At 39.7% G+C, this 20,463-nt stretch overlaps 1 protein-coding gene across 9 annotated transcripts in view; it reads right to left on the bottom strand.

The window, feature by feature from the left end:
• The window catches only part of NSD3 (nuclear receptor binding SET domain protein 3), a 72,611-nt gene that overhangs the window by 44,051 nt on the left and 8,097 nt on the right, over positions 1-20,463 (bottom strand). For 7 of the 9 annotated variants that reach the window (XM_045003026.1, XM_045003030.1, XM_045003031.1 and 4 more), the window contains 4 exons: positions 13,116-13,455; positions 7,059-7,786; positions 1,887-1,955; positions 1,224-1,383 (listed from right to left, as the gene is read on the bottom strand). In XM_045003026.1, coding sequence (XP_044858961.1) covers positions 1,224-1,383; positions 1,887-1,955; positions 7,059-7,742 — 913 coding nt within the window. In that variant the 5' untranslated portion in view covers positions 7,743-7,786; positions 13,116-13,455. The remainder of the gene's footprint in view (positions 1-1,223; positions 1,384-1,886; positions 1,956-7,058; positions 7,787-13,115; positions 13,456-20,463) is intronic. The other 2 variants (XM_045003028.1, XM_045003027.1) reach the window with 1 other exon arrangement.

Genomic DNA, 20,463 nt, shown 5'->3' with positions numbered 1-20,463 from the left:
ACTTGGATATATTAGCCTAACATTCTTACTCCACTCCACTAATTCAATTCTTGCAGACGAAAGTTCTCCTTAGCTCTATAGAAGCTAGAAAGTAAAATGCATGCAGATCCATTTCTTATACATCAGATATGGTTTTATAAAAGTGCCTAAATAAGATTATGCAGTCAGACTAGAAGCTAAACAAGGGCTACTAAGTCAATTTGTGGGGGGCCTACTCTGACATCCTAGCCATCTAGTTTTTTAATTTGCTTGGAACTCATCTCTGTTACACAGAAACATTCAACAAAACTAACTTTCTATGAGAAATTTAAGTTGCACATTTATGTATTTTAACAACTTTGCAGAACACTTTAGAAAGTAAAGGAGGCGTTGTCCCTGCCTTCAGATTACAGTCTAAGGGTGGCAGCACGTGGTCCTCACACTGAGCAGTATCACTGGTATCAGTAGGACTACTTGTAAGGATACTAACCCAACAAGAGTTAAAGTGGCAGAATCTCTCTCTAAACTAAGTAAACACACACGGTCTGAGAGCATACATGCATTTGTTTATTCATATTGCTAACTGAAGAATCATGCAACATTATGTGCAACTGAAGTTTTCCTATTTAACAGACTGAATGCTTATTCCCATTTGCAAGTCCATAAGGGCCAGATCTTCCAGATGGAACCAAGGGAAGCTAAGCCAGATCAATGAAGTAGCTATGGCAATCTTGGGTTTTTTTAATCATTCAAAATTTAATTTTCAAAATATCCAGATGTCAATTACCCCCAAAAAATGCCACTTAGTGGACAACTTGTTTTTCTTTAAATTCACTCCAAAATATCTTCATCAGTTATTGTTTTTATATAAGCATTTGTATATTTGTTCTAAAACAAATATTAGGGGAAAAAAAGATAAATCAAAATTAATCCTTTACTCAGTTGCGTACTTTCCTCTAATGTGTCTTTTTAAATGAACAGTTGAATATATTTATAAACGAAAATCAAGAGAATTCTGCATTTCTTAATTGCACTAGGTGAACTACAACAGAAGAGACCTGTTTGTGTCACATTGAGAGAGTTAAATAAAGTTAGTTTTTTGGCTCATCGTTGCTAACTTCACTCTGGGAGCCCTCTCCCAACTGGTATAAGTTGTCAGTTGTATTTCATAGCAATATTTTTAATTAAGGAGCAATTACTGATGCAGTATCTAACATGTCCGCTCAATGGTTCTCCTTCTTTACCTCTTGTATTAATTTTGGTATGAACTTCAAGCTGTGGATCACTTGAAACCATGCAAGGCCACCAAGGATAAGTTCCCACCTTGGACCAGACTAGATCGCCAACCTGAAACTTGATGTCAGTTGTAACTTGCGTTGGAAGAGATGGTGAGAACTGCTGGACCTATAAAGAAGATAACAGTCATATCAGCTGCAGAAGAAAACAATTTAATACCACTCACTAATGCACAATGATTCAGAAGGTGTTTTGGTTTGGATTTTTTTTTTTTAATTTCTTCATCAATTTAGTTTTTCCTCTCTTTCTTCTTTCAGCTGGCACTGATGGTCAAATGCAACCATGACAACAGGGGACACTCAGACTCCAACTGAATGGTTCACTGAGGATGAGCAATGATTGATAATCAAGACATTCTAAAGGGGAGATATCCCCACAGAAAGTTTCTGCTGAGTAAACCAATTACAAATGTCATTTTGGTGTTGCTTTATTCTGTCATCATATACAAATAGGGTGAGCACTGGCCACAATAATAATTATATAGCCATTTCCAATAACAGTGACTGATTTATCTGATAATAAACTATACAATGTTCACACTGTAATGAGACAGCAAGACAATTTCTATAATACTAAGAGTCCAAGATTTGTTAATTTATATAAGTACTAACCGGGGTTTCCTCCAACAGTGTATCTTCTCTTGGTCTTTCTGATAGCACACTAAGCCTCTCATTTGGTCTCTAAGAAAAGGGTAACAATAAGGAGAGAACAGGAAAATAAAAGTAAACAGGATAAGGGGGATGGTAAAACAGAAGAACACATCACAGAGAATAGGAGCAGGAGAAAATTAGCAGAGAGGAAAAAAAACACCATCATAAAATCAGAAAACATGACAAACTCTTTATGACTAACCTATGTTCAGTTTTAAAATACTCATCTCTCCCACACTACTTAATATATTTTCATTATAGCAGCACCCAACCAGATCAGGGTCTCATTGTGTGAGGTGCTGTACAATTTACAATAAAGAAGTCACTGTCCCACAGAGCCAACAATCTAAACTGAGATACAACTCAGAGGAAATAAGGAAGGGAGGAAAGGAAACAGAGCAACATACAGCTACACACTGTGAATTGGTTATATGAATGGACTGCAGTATTAAAGTTATTTATTGGTTTAAAAATCCCAAGAAACATGAATGATATTAGTTGGCAGTTCACTTTAGACATTATAGCATAGGCAGGTTTGTAGGAAGGATCTGAAAGAGAACAGGGTAGTGGCTTTACAGGTTAATATGAGGAGGCCAGGCACTCCATGCTTAAGGAATAGCATGGAGGAAGGAAGGAAAAGGAGATAAAGGTACAATAGGAACTAGCATTGCCAGAGGAGTAGATAGGATAAGGCACATGATGTAACAACAGGTAAGTAGATAGCAGCTAGGCCAGGGATGGGCAAACTATGGCCCGCGGGCCGGATCCGGCCCTTCAGGGCTTTGGATCCAGCCCGCAGGATTACCCCTAGTGGTGCTGCGGGCCCGGCGCTGCTCTCAGAAGCAGCCCCCGGGCCGGGAGCCAAAGGGCTCCATGTGCGCACGCAGAGCCCTCTGGCCCCCCCCACCCAGGGGCCGCAGCACTTCCTGGAGTGGCGTGGGGACAGGGCAGGCATGCAGGGAGCCTGCCCTGGCCCTGGTGTGCGCCACTGCCACCCCGGAGCCACTTTAGGTAAGCGGCACCGGGCTGGAGCTCAAACCCCTCCTGCCCCCTGCCCCCCAACTTCCTGCCCTAAGCCCTCTGCCTGTACCTCGCACCCCTCCTGCACCCAACTCCCTGCCCTGAGCCCCTTTCTGCACTCCTGTGCATTCCAACCACCTGCCCTGAGCTCCCTGCTGCACCCTGCACCCCGTGCACCCCAACTCCCAGCCCTGAGCCCCATCCTGCACTCCGTACCCCTCCTGTACCCCAACCCCCTTCCCTGAGCCCCCTCTTACACTCTGCACCCCTTCTCTGCCCCAATCCCTTGTCCTGAGCCCCTTCCTCCACATCCCGCACTCCACCCGCCCTGCCCCGGCCCTGCATACAATTTCCTCACCCAGATGTGGCCCTCGCCCCAAAAAGTTTGCCCACCCCTGAGCTAGGCTGTAAAGGGCCTCAAGTGTAAGGACCCATAGCTTGTGTTTAACATGGTGGAAAAGCAGCAGTCAATGGAGACACTCAAAGGGAAAGACAGTGGACATACATGGGAAGGATGCGTGTGACAAAGCATTCAGTCAGAAACTCTAATGTACCATTCAGATAGATTATAATTAGTCCACTTAAAATGAAGATCTGTTCCCTTGAAATTACACATTAGCTCCATGATAATCATAAATACGTGCTTCACACTGAAAAGTCTAAAAAATGTTCACTTAAAACACACTGTCTAGTACCTGCCAATTAGAGCTCTCAACATGTGGTACTTTAGATACATAGAAATGTTAGTACTTAGTTTTAAAGTGGTACACAAGAGTTATTCTCTACAGGTTGTCTAACCTCAACCAAATAAATACGCATAGCCTACAAATTCTTCCTTGCTACGCCAACCTGTTAATGGCAAATATACCTACATCTTCTGCCTGTGATTTCTACTACAATGAGCTGACAAACTATTTCTGCCCAAACAATTGCGCTAGTCACACAAAATATAGTCTGAACAAAAGATTGCATACTTCTCACTTAGTTTCCTAGAAGCAAATTCTAACCAGTTGTTTGATTTTAGACTCAAAATTTTTGTTTTTAAACAAAAATTAAAGCATAGAGTTCAATGTTTTCATTTTGATAAAGTTTTAATTACATATTAATTTTATTTTAAATGTAAACATTCCCCTGAAGAGTTTGGGTTGCACTGGATTTCTACATTAGAAGCAGGAAGTAAAGGACTACAAATCACTCTTGTTTCAATACCCAAACTGAATAAAAAGCAAAAAGTAAACTTTTAAAAATTAATTCAAATTTTCATTATTCAGCGGTGTTATTTGAAATACGGGTATTACCTTTTAAAAAACTTTAGCTTGACAGTGTCCCTTGAAAGGGAAGCATAAGATAGAAAGCGGGCAAATTTAAAATAATTCCAGTTCCTGGTAGACAAAGTTCTATACTACACTAGTTACCACCTCTTGCAGGTCAATACCTTTGAGTACCAGTAAAACCCCATATACCCATTATAGGGATATAGCGCCTTTAAAACCAGACTCCAAGAGTTTGGTGAATTTTAGCTGCCAGATAGAGCACATGACTGAAGGAGGGTCAAGTGAACTAGGCCTGCCTGTGGGATTATATAAGGCAATGATTTTGGTTCAGTCTGGGGGATACCTGGGAAGATGCTCTTCATGGTTGCCAGGCAGCAGGTCTGTATCAAAAAAAGTTCCCCACACAGAGAAAACTGGGACAGAAGCAAGATTCAAGAGAGGCCCTGCTATGGAAGCATGGCAAACCTATGATACAACATTGACTAAGGCCTGATGCAAAAGTGACTGTTAATGCTAGGGAAAGGGCAAGAAAGGAAGCCCAGATACAAGGGTGAATACTTTGCTGAATTATATTAACAAACCAGATTAAAAGTAGTTTGATCTCCTTTGAAACACAGTTGTCCAGCATTTGATCTAAGAAGGGAAACTGAGGCACAGCAGCATGCAGAGGCAGAGCTGTTACAGCAACTGTGTGAAACCACCCAAACTGGCAGTTTCAGCGGAGGCAGCAAGGATTAAATAAACTGCCATGAAGACTAACTTTTCCCCTTCATATGGGCCAGGGAGGGCAGGTGTGAGGCACACTAGCAAGGGATGATATGTAGAGGGAACTTGAACTGCTGCTGCCCATGCTATATTTTTGGCTAATGGTTTGTCAGCCAGACACCTTCCACAAGCACCAAAACTGGCTTAAACAACAGATCTCCAAAAGCAAGAGAAACACATACAAACAATCCAAGTAACTGTATTCTGTTAGACAGCTTGTTCCAAGTTCGCAATAGCATTAGTCACTCATTAAAGTCATACTGAGCTTCATTAGTGACAACTACATGGATCAAAACGCAGAAATTCAAAACCTTAATTGATAAGTAACCTCCAGAAGATGTAATCAACAACAAACAAAGAAAATACAGACAAATAAATATAAGCTTTGAAATATAGTTTACATTGGCAGTAAAAACATTTCACACACAAGACTTTACAGGACTAAACACTGATTTTAAATTTAGTCAAAATGGACCTACTGCAGTTCTCATTTGCCAAAAGTGCAAACATAAGGTGGTTAAGCCTATGAACCACTGCATGGGAGACCTGTGTTTGGGAAAAGCCCACATTCAAGTGTCTAAAGCCATCTTTTCTGCTGTAGAAAGGAAATAGTCACTGAAAATGCACTACTGAAACACAACCAAAAGGGTTAAAACAATGCCCTTTAGACTAGATACAGGAGTTACTTGAGGACTGGAGTCTTGTGGGGGACTGTATTGAAAAGGAAGGCTTTCTGGCTGCTGAGAGGCCCTGACTGCCTCTGACTCCACTTCTTCAGAAGTCCCCATCCTAGGCAACCTGCAGCTATATAAAACTATTATAAAATACAGAAATGAACGTGATATGATGGGGCCAAACCAGCCTACTTACAGTGATGGAAAGAGGTGGGGACATGTCATGGACATGGAAATTGCCATACTAGACCACAGCACTGACCATATAGCATAGTATCCTGTCTTCAACAGCTGCCAGTACCAGATGCTTCATAGGAAGGTGCAAAAAAAAAAAAAAAAAAAAAAAACCCTGCAGTTTGACAATTCCCATATTCCTGACATGTCTCACCTTCTCTCTTCTGACAGCCACTCTCAAACTAGGAAAAAATAAGAAAAGGACAACAGCAGCACATGGCCGGCAGGAACATTTAGCTGGAAAGTGGTCATGTTGTCATGCACACTGTGTGCTCTTAAGGGTGGAGGTAGAAGTCCAAGTGTTCATGGGGAGGCTCATTTTATTGAACGTGGAGGCAGAGAAAGGCTGCAGGTACTGAAAACCACCACACTTGTCCTCAGTGTACTAGGGGTTTACTTACAATACTATTATTTCTGTGCAGTGTACACATACATATTGCAAAATTAAATCTTGGCATCCCCTGCACCTAGCAAAAAGCATTATGGACACTGATACAGAATTCTCTCAATCAGTGTGGGCTAACAGGCAACTGACATTTCTAATTTGCATGCACACTAGTACACTAATTTTTGCTAGTACGTGCACGAGATACAACCACCTCTTCACTTATTTAGAATCATACAATCCACCATATTTATTAAAATTTATTTCAATGGCAACTGTCAGTTAAAGCATGTGGTTTAAGTGTTGTATAGACAGCAGTATACTTGGATAGTTATAACATGTTTTTAGGTGCCTCTTAGAAATAAGAAACATTACCACTACGTTTCTATGAACGCTAACGATGAATACTTCAAATACCACAAAACCCCAGTAAATCACATTTTGAAAAAAGAGAATTCAAGAATCTTTTGATAGTACACTTTTATGGGCAGGGACTGCGTCTTCCTCTGTGTTTGGAAAGCACCCAATTTTGAGCACTACTGCAATCCAAATAATACTACTCATAATTCTTTCCACTACTCCTCTCAGATACATAAGCTTTGCATTTGAGCTGTAGTAGACACTTGCTAAACAATTCTGATCATTGCATAGTGTGTCAGGCAGTGAACTACAGGCTCACAATGCCTTTTAAGTACATAAACAACTAATAAGAAATATAAAGCTGCAAAAAAGGAATTCCCTGTTAATAATCACAAAAAGATGAAACTGTTATTCCACTTACATTTTGTTCCTCTGGTTCTAGTTTTGGAATTTTGTGTGACTTGCGTTCTTCTGATCGTGAAGAGTCATGCTTGCTACTTTTTTTCCTTTTCTCCTTTCTCCCTTCATGTTTCATCTTACCATACTCTCTTGCCTGTACTTCATTCAAAAGGTCCCCACACAGAGAGGACTCGAACAATTCCCTGCCATTCTGGATAGTTTTGGTTATTTTTAATTTGATTTCTGGTGAACCAGTCTTCTTTGGAATCACCGTTTGTGGTACTGAAGGAGGTGGTGGTGGTGGGGGTTGTGGAGGGGAAGGTTTTTCCAGAACTTCATGCGGCCTCATGTTAGAGTTTTCCATTTGGTAATACTCTGGGGGACTAAAGTTTCTAACTGCACCAAAGCCATTGGCTGAACCATTGGGATACTGACTGTATGTCTGGTATTTGGCTTGAGGTTCATACATATTGATTGTTGGTGGATAGCCATTAGTGATCGGTGGAAGATCCTCTGTCGTTGGAGTAGGGTACTGAAAGCCTTGCTGCAGGGCAGTTTCATATGGTGTCTGACCACCATCTTCAGCGATGTCACTGCTGGCATCAAAGGCATCCTCCTGGCGGATGTTGGCTGAGTCAATGAGCTGAGGTGGTTGCTGAATTGTGTTTCCCATGATCCCTTGCATGAAAGAGAAAGAGAAATCCATTGTTCTGCTCCAGCATCCTTAGCTTTCCCTTTCTCTCATAGGGCCTAAAAGTAAAGGGAGAAAAAATAAGTAATCAATGTAAATCAAAGGAAAAGAATTAAACAACTGAAACAATTAAGAAGAAATAGAGCTACCAAGAATATGAACAATTTTCATACCTCCACTTTCACTAGACACCCTCTTATACAGTCAACATTACCCTGCACACAGAGTACCCCCAATGCACCCGACTCTTCACCAGCGATGTAACACCCTGACTGTTCTGTTCTCTGCATGGGAAAATCAAGACTGAAGTGTGTCAAATTATGTGGTAGTTTTCTAATGTTAACAATAATCTACTAGGAATTTGTATGGGTTTGCCCAATTTATTTACATTCAAATTGTAATCAAATTCAGAACTCATGCACACAGATGATCAGGGTGATCAATAATGTATAATACCCAGATAGGGTTCCAAAGATGAAAAGCTACTTTGCAAACAAGCCTCACACACCTATTTTCAGTAAAACAATAAATAAATAATTTAATCCCATTATTTGTCATATCCACCTAGAAGTTTGAAAATGGAAATTATCTCTCACCAAACATTTGTAGTGGAACTAAAATAAGAACAGTCCTTTGTATACCAACTTCCATAACACAGTCCACACATTTCTGTGCACAGGCTTTTTGACTTAACTGCTTCTCTTCAGCCAGCAGAGGAGAATGACTAATTTTTTCCAAGAGTTACATGTATTTCTCGGCAATGGTCATTTCTCAAGATATTTGAAACAGAAGAAATTGTCAGCTGCAGGAGTTTTAAACACAGGTCAAACTGTGGGCCCAAACTAAGTCAGTGTTAGAATAATGGTTCTAAATACTGTATCAGACCAGAAAAAGCCAACACAAATCATTAGAAGGCTGAAACTGTGATGCTTATTCAACTTTGCAGAAGTGCCTATCCAAGGCTCCAGGTACGATACAACCATTATAAATTCAACAGGCAGGAAGGGTCGTAGAAAGACCTCCCAAATCCACCAATGTAAGTTTCTTCTCTTCCTTCTCCTTAAAAATCTTATTCAAACTTTCCCTCTCCCCAGCAAAGCCTGTGAAAACAGATGAGCACTGATACATGCCCTCGAAGTTACCAGGCCCTGGCTGCTGGCTTTTTTAAATACACAGTAGCACAATTATAGCAAATAGATGCTAATTATTCCACTCCAGCTGGTGAGAAAACCCAAAGAGCTCTACCCAATGGAAGGAGCATTTTTCTATGCCATTAGACTTTAAACAACACGTGGTAACAATTGATTTCAGGACTGAGGTGGTTAAACCAAGGCAGGTATCTTGCCATGAAAATGTTCACCTCGGCGCCACCCAATGTAGGCCACATTCCTCTCCCAGATGCCTCCTGCCCTCCTAGTCTTTGGAACCACACACCAGAGGGGAGAAATTCCTCCCTGAAGAGACAGGAAGGAAATTCAGCAACCATCTAAGCCAAATTCAGAACAAGCCAACCCTCGGCTTCCTTTGGAGTACCTACATCGACCTGCCCATGTCTGTCACGTAGTAGTAATAACGCTACCTTTACCGCTGCAGTATCTGAGGTCCTGGAAATTTTTACTGTATCTCATAAGACTTGAGACAGTTTTACAGCCACTTCAAACACAGAGGGAAAAAAGTTCAATGAAATATTACATGCTCCCAAATTAGCCTTCTTCCCTATTTAAGAAATTTAAACCATTTTAATGCTTAGTTGGAGGAACTGGCTTAATGGGATACACCTCATGTTTGAAATATTGGCTTGCTACCCAGTAAGGTCATTTTAGCCCTTTCAAGATAAATAAATGGAGTATCACAATGAGTGCATTTTTGTGTTGTGAGGATGGAGGTCCCGAATGCTCTTTCATACAAGATTTTTTTCTGGTCTGTAATTACATTAAAGATCCCATGACATACATTTCACAATAAGGATCTGCCCACTTCCTTGCCTGAGTTTCATTCTCATCCTCCCAAAGCAACATATCCAGATATCTTATTCAATATTTTCCATGTCTGAATTTAAAACTAAAACAAAACAAAACCTTCCTCCTCAGGAACTAGTAGAGATGTAACGAAAAAGCAACTACAAGAAAATGTAACTTCTCCAATTACATAGCAAAAATGTACTAGGCAACTCCACATTCACAGATTATATTGATTTTTCCCATGCTCAGTTTTACTTCATGGTGATATTAGCCAAAGCCTCATGGGATCCAACTACAAGTGGCCTTATGGGATCTAACTACAAGTGTCTTGTTTGGCTCAGGTCTCAAGACAATTCAACCCCCTCAGGGTCAGGTCAGCTCCCCCACCTCCTGCCCATGGGGTCGGCATGGCGACTACAAGTCCCATTCCTGCCAGACGCCACCACCTCATTGTGCTGCAGCATGATATTCCTGGGGAAACTGTGCGCAACTGCAGCACAGCAGAAAAATCCCCCCTCCGCAGTATCCCTTTACTTCCTTCAGGGCCGGCTCTACCATTTTTGCCACCTCAAGCAAAAAAAAAAAAAAAAAGCCGCGTGGACTGTGCCACCCCAAGAATGGACGAATACCGCCCCTTAGCATGTGCCGCCCCAGGCTTTCCTTGCAGAAAATGGTTTATGTGGGGAAGCAAAGAGAAGCTGCACCAGCGATCACTCAGCCCTACCCACAGCTCAGATGCATCTCTTCAGGCAGCCAGGGGAAGAGGTAAATCACTGGGGGGGAAGAGGGGGCTGGGGATGACCTGGCCACCCAGGGACGGTAGTCCCAGCGGGAGGTGGGGGAGAGAACAGAGGGAGTTCCCCCTCCCTCTTCCCTGCATGGAGCAGCTGGGGATGGGTCAGATCAAGCTACAGAAACATCCCCTAGCTGCAGGAAACTGCACCATGTGTGGGTTTCTTTGTTTTTTCCAGGTGCGGGGGGGGGGAGAAAGGGGGTGCAGGGTGGGTCTGGATGCACAGGGGTTGGGAGGACAGGGGGAGCAGCTCCCTGTACAGTGACCCCTCCCCCCATCTGCACACCTGGAACACTGCCCCACCAAGCTCCAGCCAAATCAGGAGCCCTCCGCACCCACAACCCCACACCACTAAGTTCCAACCAGCTGCACCCTGACCCTCCACCCCACCCAACCCCACTTCCCCTCAACACTGAGCCCTAACTACCATCACCTCACCCCCGCTTGCAGAGTCCCATTTCCCCTGCACCCAGAACCCCACACCGAGCCCCTGTGCACCCAGATCCCCCCACCACCACCCTGCACTCAGTCCCCCCCCACACCTAGATTGCGCCACACAGAACCCTGGTACTCTTGAGGGAATTCTGCTGCGAAAAATTTAAAATTCTGCATATTTTAATTGTCAAAACAACACAATATAATCACACCATTTTCAATTATTTTGGTAATTTATTTCAAAATACTTGTCAGCAAATAATTGAAAATGATGCGATTATATTGTGTTATTTTGACAAATAAAATATGCAGAATTTAAAAATATTGGGCACAGAATATTTAATTTTTTAGTGCAGAATTCCCTCAGGAGTAAAAATAAGCATGCTGATGACTCAACTGCCTCTCACTGTGCAGCATGTCAAGGCAGCAGGGGCCGGCAGGGGTGGTGCACACAGCCACCTATCACTGCATCACACATGTCTCACAAGCCCCTGGTGCCCTTCTGCAACCCTCTGAGGGTCACGATGCACAATTTGGAGATGCTGCTCTAGCTCAAACAGATATTATAGGTGTGATGCTGGAATAACTGGGAGAACTTCTATGGCCTGTGTTATGCAGGTCTATGAATAGGCTATGAATCTATGAAACAGTTCACTATACAAATTCGGTTAACATTCTTATGGAAAGTTAAGTCAAATGTTCCTATACTGGGGTTTGTGAAGATGTTCTAGAGGTGAGTGGAGAGAGTTGCTAGTTTATCCTGTGATGTTTGTACATATGCATAATATTAGTTGACAAGGGTTGCAGTTACAACAGATAAGAGATGACAAAGCTTGAGCCAATCACTATCTGATGAGGATTAGGAAGAAACTTCCCTTATGGGCAGGTTTTAACTATCCACTAAGGAATTTCTATTTTCCTAGACTAGCTGGGACCTGTAGTAATTCCTGTGTCCCTAACACATCTAATACCACACTCATGCCTATGTTCACACCCACTTTGACAAAAATTACTTTCTGGGGTAGCTTCCAGTTAGAGTTCTAGAAAGATTAACTACCTGCTAAAAACATACTCATTAACATTTTTCCTTAACAGACACTGATTCACCAACTTCCTCTTAGGGTATGGCTACACTGGCACTTTGTCGGCAAAACTTTTGTCCTTCGTGGATGTTAAAAAACACACACACCCAAACGACAAAAGTTTTATAGACGAAAAGTGCTGGTGCGAACAGCGCTTTGTCTGCAGGAAAGCCACTGCCACTCATAGGAGGTGGAAGGTTTTTTTTGTCAGCAGGAGAGCTGTCTCCTGCCGACAAACAGCAGCTACACAGCCCGGTGGCAGTGGCACAGCAGTGTCGCTAAAAGCTGCGTAGTGTAGCCATAGCCTTAGTGTGGTCTAGCGGCAGCAAGCAACTAAAGCAGGTGCTGGCTCATTTCCAAGAGCTAAATGGCATTAAAAGTCAACTAATAATACGTTAAATATTATACTAATATTAACTTCAGCAATTGCTTACATGGAAAAATATCATACAGATATTAAGGAAAGCTAATCCATAAAACACTGTATTCAAATGTGATGTTCACTATGAAAAAATTGAGGATAACTAAATTAAAATATGCTTAGTTTTCTTTTTGATTTTTACTGCTACAGAAGTCAGGCTGGCAGGCCATGCTCACTTAATCCTAGGCAGAGATTGCTAACCGAGGTAGAGGCATTTAAGACCTAGGCCACAAAAGAAATTGCGCTGATTTAACTAAACCTATTTCTAAATTGTGCAGCCTCCTTGTGTGGACCTCTGAAACTGGTTGAAGAGTGGCTGATATTATTAAATTCAGTAACAAATCTTTAGCAACCATGAACCTATCATCCTCCAGAGATGGAGCATCACCCTGTAGATTTTGCCCTAAAGATGTAAATATACCAGCTAATAGGTATCTGTGTGTCCCTAGATTCCCCTTCTGTAACATCACAAGTGGTTTCTGTGGAAATTATTATATTCCAACAGTTGTGTAACTGTGGGTGAGGAAAAAGCCAATTAACTTTTAACACAGAATATTTGTTTGAAGTTCATCAGCTCTCATCCAAACTCATTTCTAAATAATTTCTTTGTTTGTACAGTGCCTAGAACAATGGTACCTTTGGCCCTGATTGGGGTCCTTAGGCATTACCACAATGGAAATTTACAAAAATGCTTACCACATTTTTCTATGCGGCACCAACTGCTCTTTAAAGGCTTCACTGACATTGGGCAAATCATTTAACCTCTGTTCCTCAGTTTCTCCATCTTAAAGTGGGTGCTGCAAGACTTGCAGTAATTCACTGATGTTCATAAAGTGTTTTGAGATCCTTAGCTTGAAGGCATAAAGGTGCAAAATATTCTTTTAAGTTTCTATGCCAAAGAAGAAAAGTTCAGCCATGCAGTGTTGACTTCATTCCAACAGCTACCAAATCTTATGTTTTACAGTCAAGCAAGGAGGCCAGCTACTCATTTTCTTCACTGTACTGAACAATTTCTGTAACGTTCAAGTGACTCACACTGCAAGGGAAGAACCAAAGTGCATACCACTGTTACCAAAACAAAGAAAACTTATCCAGCTAATACTACCCGATTTTGATTTATAGCCCTCAAAGACTATTATCTCTACTCTTTAAATCAGCAATGACCACATTAAAGGTGATTTGTATTTAGAAAATTACCTTGCTTCTGTTCATCCCTTAATTTTCCTCTAGTGAAGTAAAGGACTTTTTAAAGACTTTTCTTCAATTATCTCTAATAGTAATAAAGACCAAGAATTTTTGGATGAAGAGTCAGTCAGGAAGAGAGACTGAAATTTCTCTTTGATGATACAATGTCTTATAAATTACATGATTGGCTAGCCATAGTATTCTCTAGACAGTGATCTAAGAAAATACCTGCTCTGGAGCATCCAATAGGAATTTTGAGCCTCACTCTGACATTTTGGCCACATTTTAATCCTACCTAAGGATCTCAGTAAAATTAAGCTACAGCATCAGCTTGACACGTGTATAAGACATATCAGTAAACAACTATACATAATTCACAACCAGTCAACTCACTTGGTTCAGGAGTCACTAAGCACTACATTAACATGAATAAAAGGTCTTTTCTCCCTTAAAAAGCATTATACTAACTTTCAATGCTAGGAAATCAGAGCAAAAATAGGGATATAAAACACTGGAGAGAGGTTTACACTACAAACTGCAACATACTTGTATGAATAAAAAACATGAGGCAAGCAATTTTTCATCTCTCTCTTACAAGGATATTTGACGTTTAGAAATTGGGATTTAAAGGCATCTATATTCTGCATAGTATTTTAGTAGTATAATCTTTCTAGTACAAAGGAGAAAAACCAACTAACATTTAATCTACGGGAACACTGCAAGATTATGCCAATCAGATCGTGTCCAACTGATTAAACACATTTCATTAGGCCAATGGTACATTTAGATTGCACAACAGTCTCTTTGATCATGAGGTCACCAATTTTAATCCAGCCTATACAAGTATCAGCATCTTTTGAAAATTACAAACTGATGGCTTTCAGTGATTTAAATGAAATCATTTAGTGAGTAGTTGGCATTAATTAGATTCCTGTTACCACTCTCAGCAGAATCCAAGAACGGCATGGACAATGGATACTGAACCCTCACATGTGGCCCCTGCAGGTCAGAGCTCATACACTTTGGCAGGGAAAACTTTGCATTGCTACTTGGTTTACTGCGGGGTAGGCAACCTATGGCATGCGTGCCAAAGGCGGCACGTGAGCTGATTTTCAGTGGCACTCACACTGCCCGGGTCCTGGTCACTGGTCCGGGGGGCTCTTCATTTTAATTTAATTTTAAAAGAAGCTTAAACATTTTAAAAACCTTATTTACTTTACATACAACAATAGTTTAGTTATATATTATAGACTTACAGAAAGAGACCTTCTAAAAACGTTAAAATGTGTTACTGGCACGCGAAACCTTAAATTAGAGTAAATAAATGAAGACTCCACTTCTGAAAGGTTGCCGACCCCTGGTTTACTGTATCAGCTCCATGGTTAAACAGGATTCAGTCCCCAGAGCAGCCAACAGAGCAGATTTCACAATAATTAAATTTCAAAGAAAAAGTGTTTTTTAAAGACAGCATAACAGGATGTGGAGTGTTGGGTTTTTTTGTTTGGATACATTAACCTACAATTACATCTACTAATTTAGAAGTTAATGGTAGAAGTCTTAAGTTTTTCAAAAGCTTTCAAATAATCCCTTTTTGTGCGTTCATCTACATGAAATAGACCTTGATTTTATTATGCACTCTGGCTATTTGGGACAACTTATTCATCTGGTGTATTACCTTCCAGTACAGAGTGCCGCAGTAGGGACTTTTGCTTAACAGAAAGACTACATTGCAATGGTCTTCTATGCCCAACTCTTCTCCTCCCACAGAGCTTACACATCAGTAGCTCCCTCCTCCAGAGTCTTTGAATTCATCATCACTATAGTTAATACCCACACACTTTCCTATCCCCTCTCCTTTGCAAAACTTTAGTGGGTGCTTTCAAAATGAATATAGTAATATAAAGCAGCATCTGGATTATATTACACTGAAGAAATAACCCCTGGGGCTAGTCAAATGCTAGAATAATGTGAGACCATAAATGGAGGACTCCATCTCAAATCTTAACCCTAAAATAGGATTACTTTTGAAAGATTAGATTCCACCCCTGATGCAAACAGTACCGTATTTCTCCTAAGCAGCGCTCTGGCTGTCACAGAAATGGCACTGAAGGGCTAAAAAGGAGGTTGGACATAACTCACCCAAGTAGAAGAACAATCTCTAAAAGAGCTGGAAGTGAGGATGATCAGCAGTCTGAGTGAGGCTTATAAGTTTTTATTTTATGCAAGTTAGGTCTCTTGGATCTCCAACTGCTGCTGTTGTATTAACTCAGAGTCCACCTCCTGCAAGTACAGGATTCAATATCCAGATAAAGGATGTAATAAACAATAAATTGATACTACACTGGATCTCAGCCAAAGGATCAAGAAGAATGTAGCTAAATTATTTAAGGCTTCTTAACAGGAAACAGTTTTTGGCGCTATTGGAGGGGAAAAAAAACAGTTTGAACAAAGATCGTGACATCTGCAAAACTGCAACAGGAATAGTTTTTCATTGCCTACAGGGGGCAGAAAGAAAAAAAAAATATTATTCTCCAGAATTATGTACTATATTCTGCACCTGTCTTTTCCCTGCACTACCTTTCTGGGGCCTAAGGCAATGTAAACAGAACTTGTCAGTGACACTGAAACTAGAGACAAAATTTTCAAAACTACAATAATGTACAAATAGGAACAGTATTTAAACAAATTAAATAAGTTTTTCCTCTTTGGAAAATGAAAACAGTATAATCTAAAGTGATTAGGCTAGATCTCATGAGAAATGTTACCCTAATTTAATGGCAAATACGCTTAACTTCCTACCCCAAACTCTTATATAGTATTGCTGTGGCATCAAGAAGTGGCTGCAATTTCAGCAATGGCTGAAGTTATTCATACACAGATACGTTTATAAAGTGCTTTGGAATCTTTTGGGAAAAAGCTTTTCTCACTGAATCACTATTACATTTATCTAAGGCATTTTTAGGACCTAAATCACAAGTCTCAGACTACGACATACCTGTTTGGTGCTTGGATACTAGTTACATGCAGTATAATACGCTACATAATTATTGTATCTCTAAGATTTCCACAGAGATGTTACTAGACTCAGTAGTAGATGTTGCTGATCCAATTTCCTGTCTTTGATAATTACTGAAAGACTTTTGCAAAAAGGAGAGCCTTGTTGGCTTCTTTGAGAACATCAGGCTTGGGCTATATAATTTACTAATATCCCATGTAGCCTCATTAAAACTATGGATATTAGCTAGTCTCAAAAGAATGTTCACCTGCGAATGGACCAGGTTAGTAAGGGTACCTTATTACATTTTAACATGCTTTGAAATATCTTGAGAAAGAGCAGCATTATTTATTACAGAAATGTATGAAGATGCCAATCACTGCATCTGAGCACCACCACAAACTTACATTCTATTCTTACCTTCCACTTTACTAAAAATCCATTAACGATATCTTTCATAGATGACCGTAAAAATACAGCTTCCCTCAAGTGTAGAGACTTTTTATTGTTATATTCAAGCTTTCACTTTTGAACACTACGGATATAGGATGAATTAGAATAGGTGACCTAGTGGTCAAAGGGCTGAAAATTAACAATATAAGACAACATGTAGCTTTAAATGTTCAAATTTTCTACTGAAACTAGCTTTAAGGGAGGGGAAAAGGAAACAACATTCCCCTGCAACCCATATAACTCCAGCATCTTGCTAAGACAGCCAAAAATGAAATTGTTTAGAAAGTGAAATGCACAAGGTAAATATATGGTTAAGAACTAATTAAAGGTAAATCAGATTTTTTTAAATGTCACTTTTAGTACATTACAGTGACAACAACAACAAAATGTGTTTACAACATTTTAATCTGAATGTGTATAATTGTAAACCATATTGTTGTAAATGCTATCTGAATTTCTGACAATACGAAGCTAAACAAAAATAGAATATAGTGAAATCACAACCAAGTCAGGAATCTGCATTACAACTTGATTGGCTTCTCTAGACTGGTGCATGAAATAGAGAAATATGCCAACAGAATATTTATTTAAAAAAAAAAAATACAAATACAAACAAGCATTCACAGTTCTCCAAGTATGACCTAGGAAGACTGCAGTTATCACCCAGCCAGGAAAGGTTCAGCAGCATTAGGGACGAAGAGATCTCATTTTCTAGATGAGATCTCCCAATGTCAACAGTGCCCCTCCTCTTTCCCTCACCATCACACACTTACTATATCACAGGAATACAGAGTAAAGTCCCCAAAATCTGAGCAGAAAGGACCAATCAACATGATATGCTGACACCAGAATTCCACAGCTACAGGTATTATGAATAAATTGGGTTTACCTATCCACAGGCAAACTGCAGAAGCCAACACAACATTCACAAAAAAACTGTTACATCTAATATTTGTTCAAATACAAATTCAGAATGTTAACAAGAATGACTGAGACCCATAGTTTCAGTGCATTTCCCTGGCAATAATGACCAGCCAGAGGAGCTCCTGACTGAGAATGAAGCATAAGCCCATTAATTTGCACCTGATACTTTATCACCATGCAGTACCTGAGTTGAGAATACCACCACTTTTGTTGAAGGTGTTAGCAGCAAAAAGTTTAAAATTAATTTCCATAATACATTTGATTGACTTAATTTTTACTGTCCACTGTTGCAATGTACTACTGTGGGACTATCTAAAATTGTATGTTATACGGTTTGTGGAGGTTCACACAATGCTCTGTAGGGCATTCCACAGACATGTAAAGAAACTACTTTTAAAACTGATACTTTACTATTGGCTCATCAGTAAAGGTAAAGAGAGAAACGAGAAACTAACTGGAATCAAATTTTTACATTAATTATAGTTAAACATGAGGTTAGTGAACAGTGCCACTGCTTGGCAAGGCTGGGCTGGACTTTCCAATTATAGCAATTGCCTGGAAAACCAAAGTTCTGGGATATAGCCTCAAAATAATGATAGCACATTAGCTAGGCAGGCCCCATTAACAGAAGCAGGAGTTGCAGCACTAACCCACATCTGAAGAAGTGAGGTTTTTTTACCCACAAAAGCTTATGCCCAAATAAATCTGCTAGTCTTTAAGGTGCCACCAGACTCCTTGTTGTTTTCACTAATCCACAGAGATTCCAGGTTCTGTTTATTTTCTAAAGCCTGAAAAAGCTGTCAAAGTTATGCACAAAGACTTCATTACTTACTTTTATCTTTTGTGCATATTTTTTTCTAAAACATGGAGCAATCTGGTTTTTCCTTACATATGACGACACTTTAATTATGCAGTCCTGGTCATATCAAAAATCTTAACCTATGAAGCTGCCAATTTCAACTCTTGTTTGTTTGTTGTATGTGTCATAAACAAAGAGATTGCATTGCTGTGGCAGGCTACTTTGCCAATTTGTTGCAACATAGAGAAATCTTTAAAGCATCCAAATAACAGTAACTATGTGGCTATTGTTTGAAAATGTACAACTACTTGGTATTGTGAATAGGAAATTAATGCAATAATCCTTGAACTTCAAAGAAACTTCTGACCATAGCAGAGCAGATTTTGTATTTATACTGCAGGAACTTTTTATAGGTGTGAAGAGACTCTTAGGTGTGCCACACTAATATGAATGTAAAACAATTCAAACAGTAACTGGCCAGTCTAATAATTTATGTAAATAATCATTATTTTTTATACAAAAAGTTTGCTAGGATGTCCAGAACAGGACAACATAAAGCTGAGTGTTTTGAGTATGAATACTGAATCCAGTAACAAAAATTAATTCTGGTGTTTGTATCTGAACTGCAGATAGCCTCAACTCCATAAGACAATACTAAATTCCATCAGACAATTTTTTTCAACTGGTTCCTGGCATACCTGTATACTCTACAATTTTCATTACAGAAAAACACTGACAGTTTTCACAGAAGCATCAATACCATATGTATGTACTGAATTTTATCTAAAAAATAATTTAACTTCAAACAAATTTTGAATGTAATTTTAACATTTTGAAAGGAAGAATAAAGCTAGTGTACATAATAAAACATCTTTTAAAATAATATAAGTCATTTTGGCTCACAGCAAAAGTAGTCATTGTAAACAAAGTAATAAAAACAGAACTAAGATGCACTTGATAAATGAAATGATAAAAGAGTCTTCAATCCTGCACTGGGATACACTAGCAGACCTCTGTCCCTGTGATAGCAAGGCGCGGATGTAGGATGGGGCCTTACTGACTTGATTCCTTTTCATCCTTTTAACATACCTAGTGAGTTTGACTATCCTCCCTGTGCAACCTTTTCATGGGCTGCTGAGGTTTGTTTTTTGTTTTGTCAAGGGGAAAGATGTTTCCCACTGTTACAGAAAGTAATCTCTAGGATAACAATATTGAAAATCTCAAGCATTCAAAACTCATGAGCGAGGCACCACAAATCAAGATAGTGATTTAAAAATCAAGAGATTAGTTTAAAAAAAATAAATCTGGAGTACTCTTTATTTGCTCTTTAGTTTTGGAGACTCTAGGGTTCCGTTAGGTCATGTTTTCAAGCTTTTCTCCGAAACCACAAGAGCAAAATTCTTGGCTTTGATTTTTTTTTAAAGTGGGATTTTTACATAATCACATGAATCCAGGAGCTAGGGCTTTAACAAAACACCAAATATCATACGACTCACAATAAGTCTGCAAGAGTTGGCAATGCTTGGACAACATTAATGCATACAAACTATACAAAGTACTGCTTTGAACTTTAAAAGCACACATGGCAGCAGAGCTCAAAAGTAACTCCACATACAAAGGAGTCCAAAATTATTCCATACTATATTAATGAAAAGCACCTTGTCATTTAGATGCACAAACCCTCCTCT

Source organism: Mauremys mutica, chromosome 2 (assembly GCF_020497125.1).
Source record: "Mauremys mutica isolate MM-2020 ecotype Southern chromosome 2, ASM2049712v1, whole genome shotgun sequence".
NCBI lineage: Eukaryota > Metazoa > Chordata > Testudines > Geoemydidae > Mauremys > Mauremys mutica.
The sequence above is the reverse complement of the archived record's forward strand: the minus strand, read 5'-3'. Positions and strand labels throughout refer to the sequence as shown.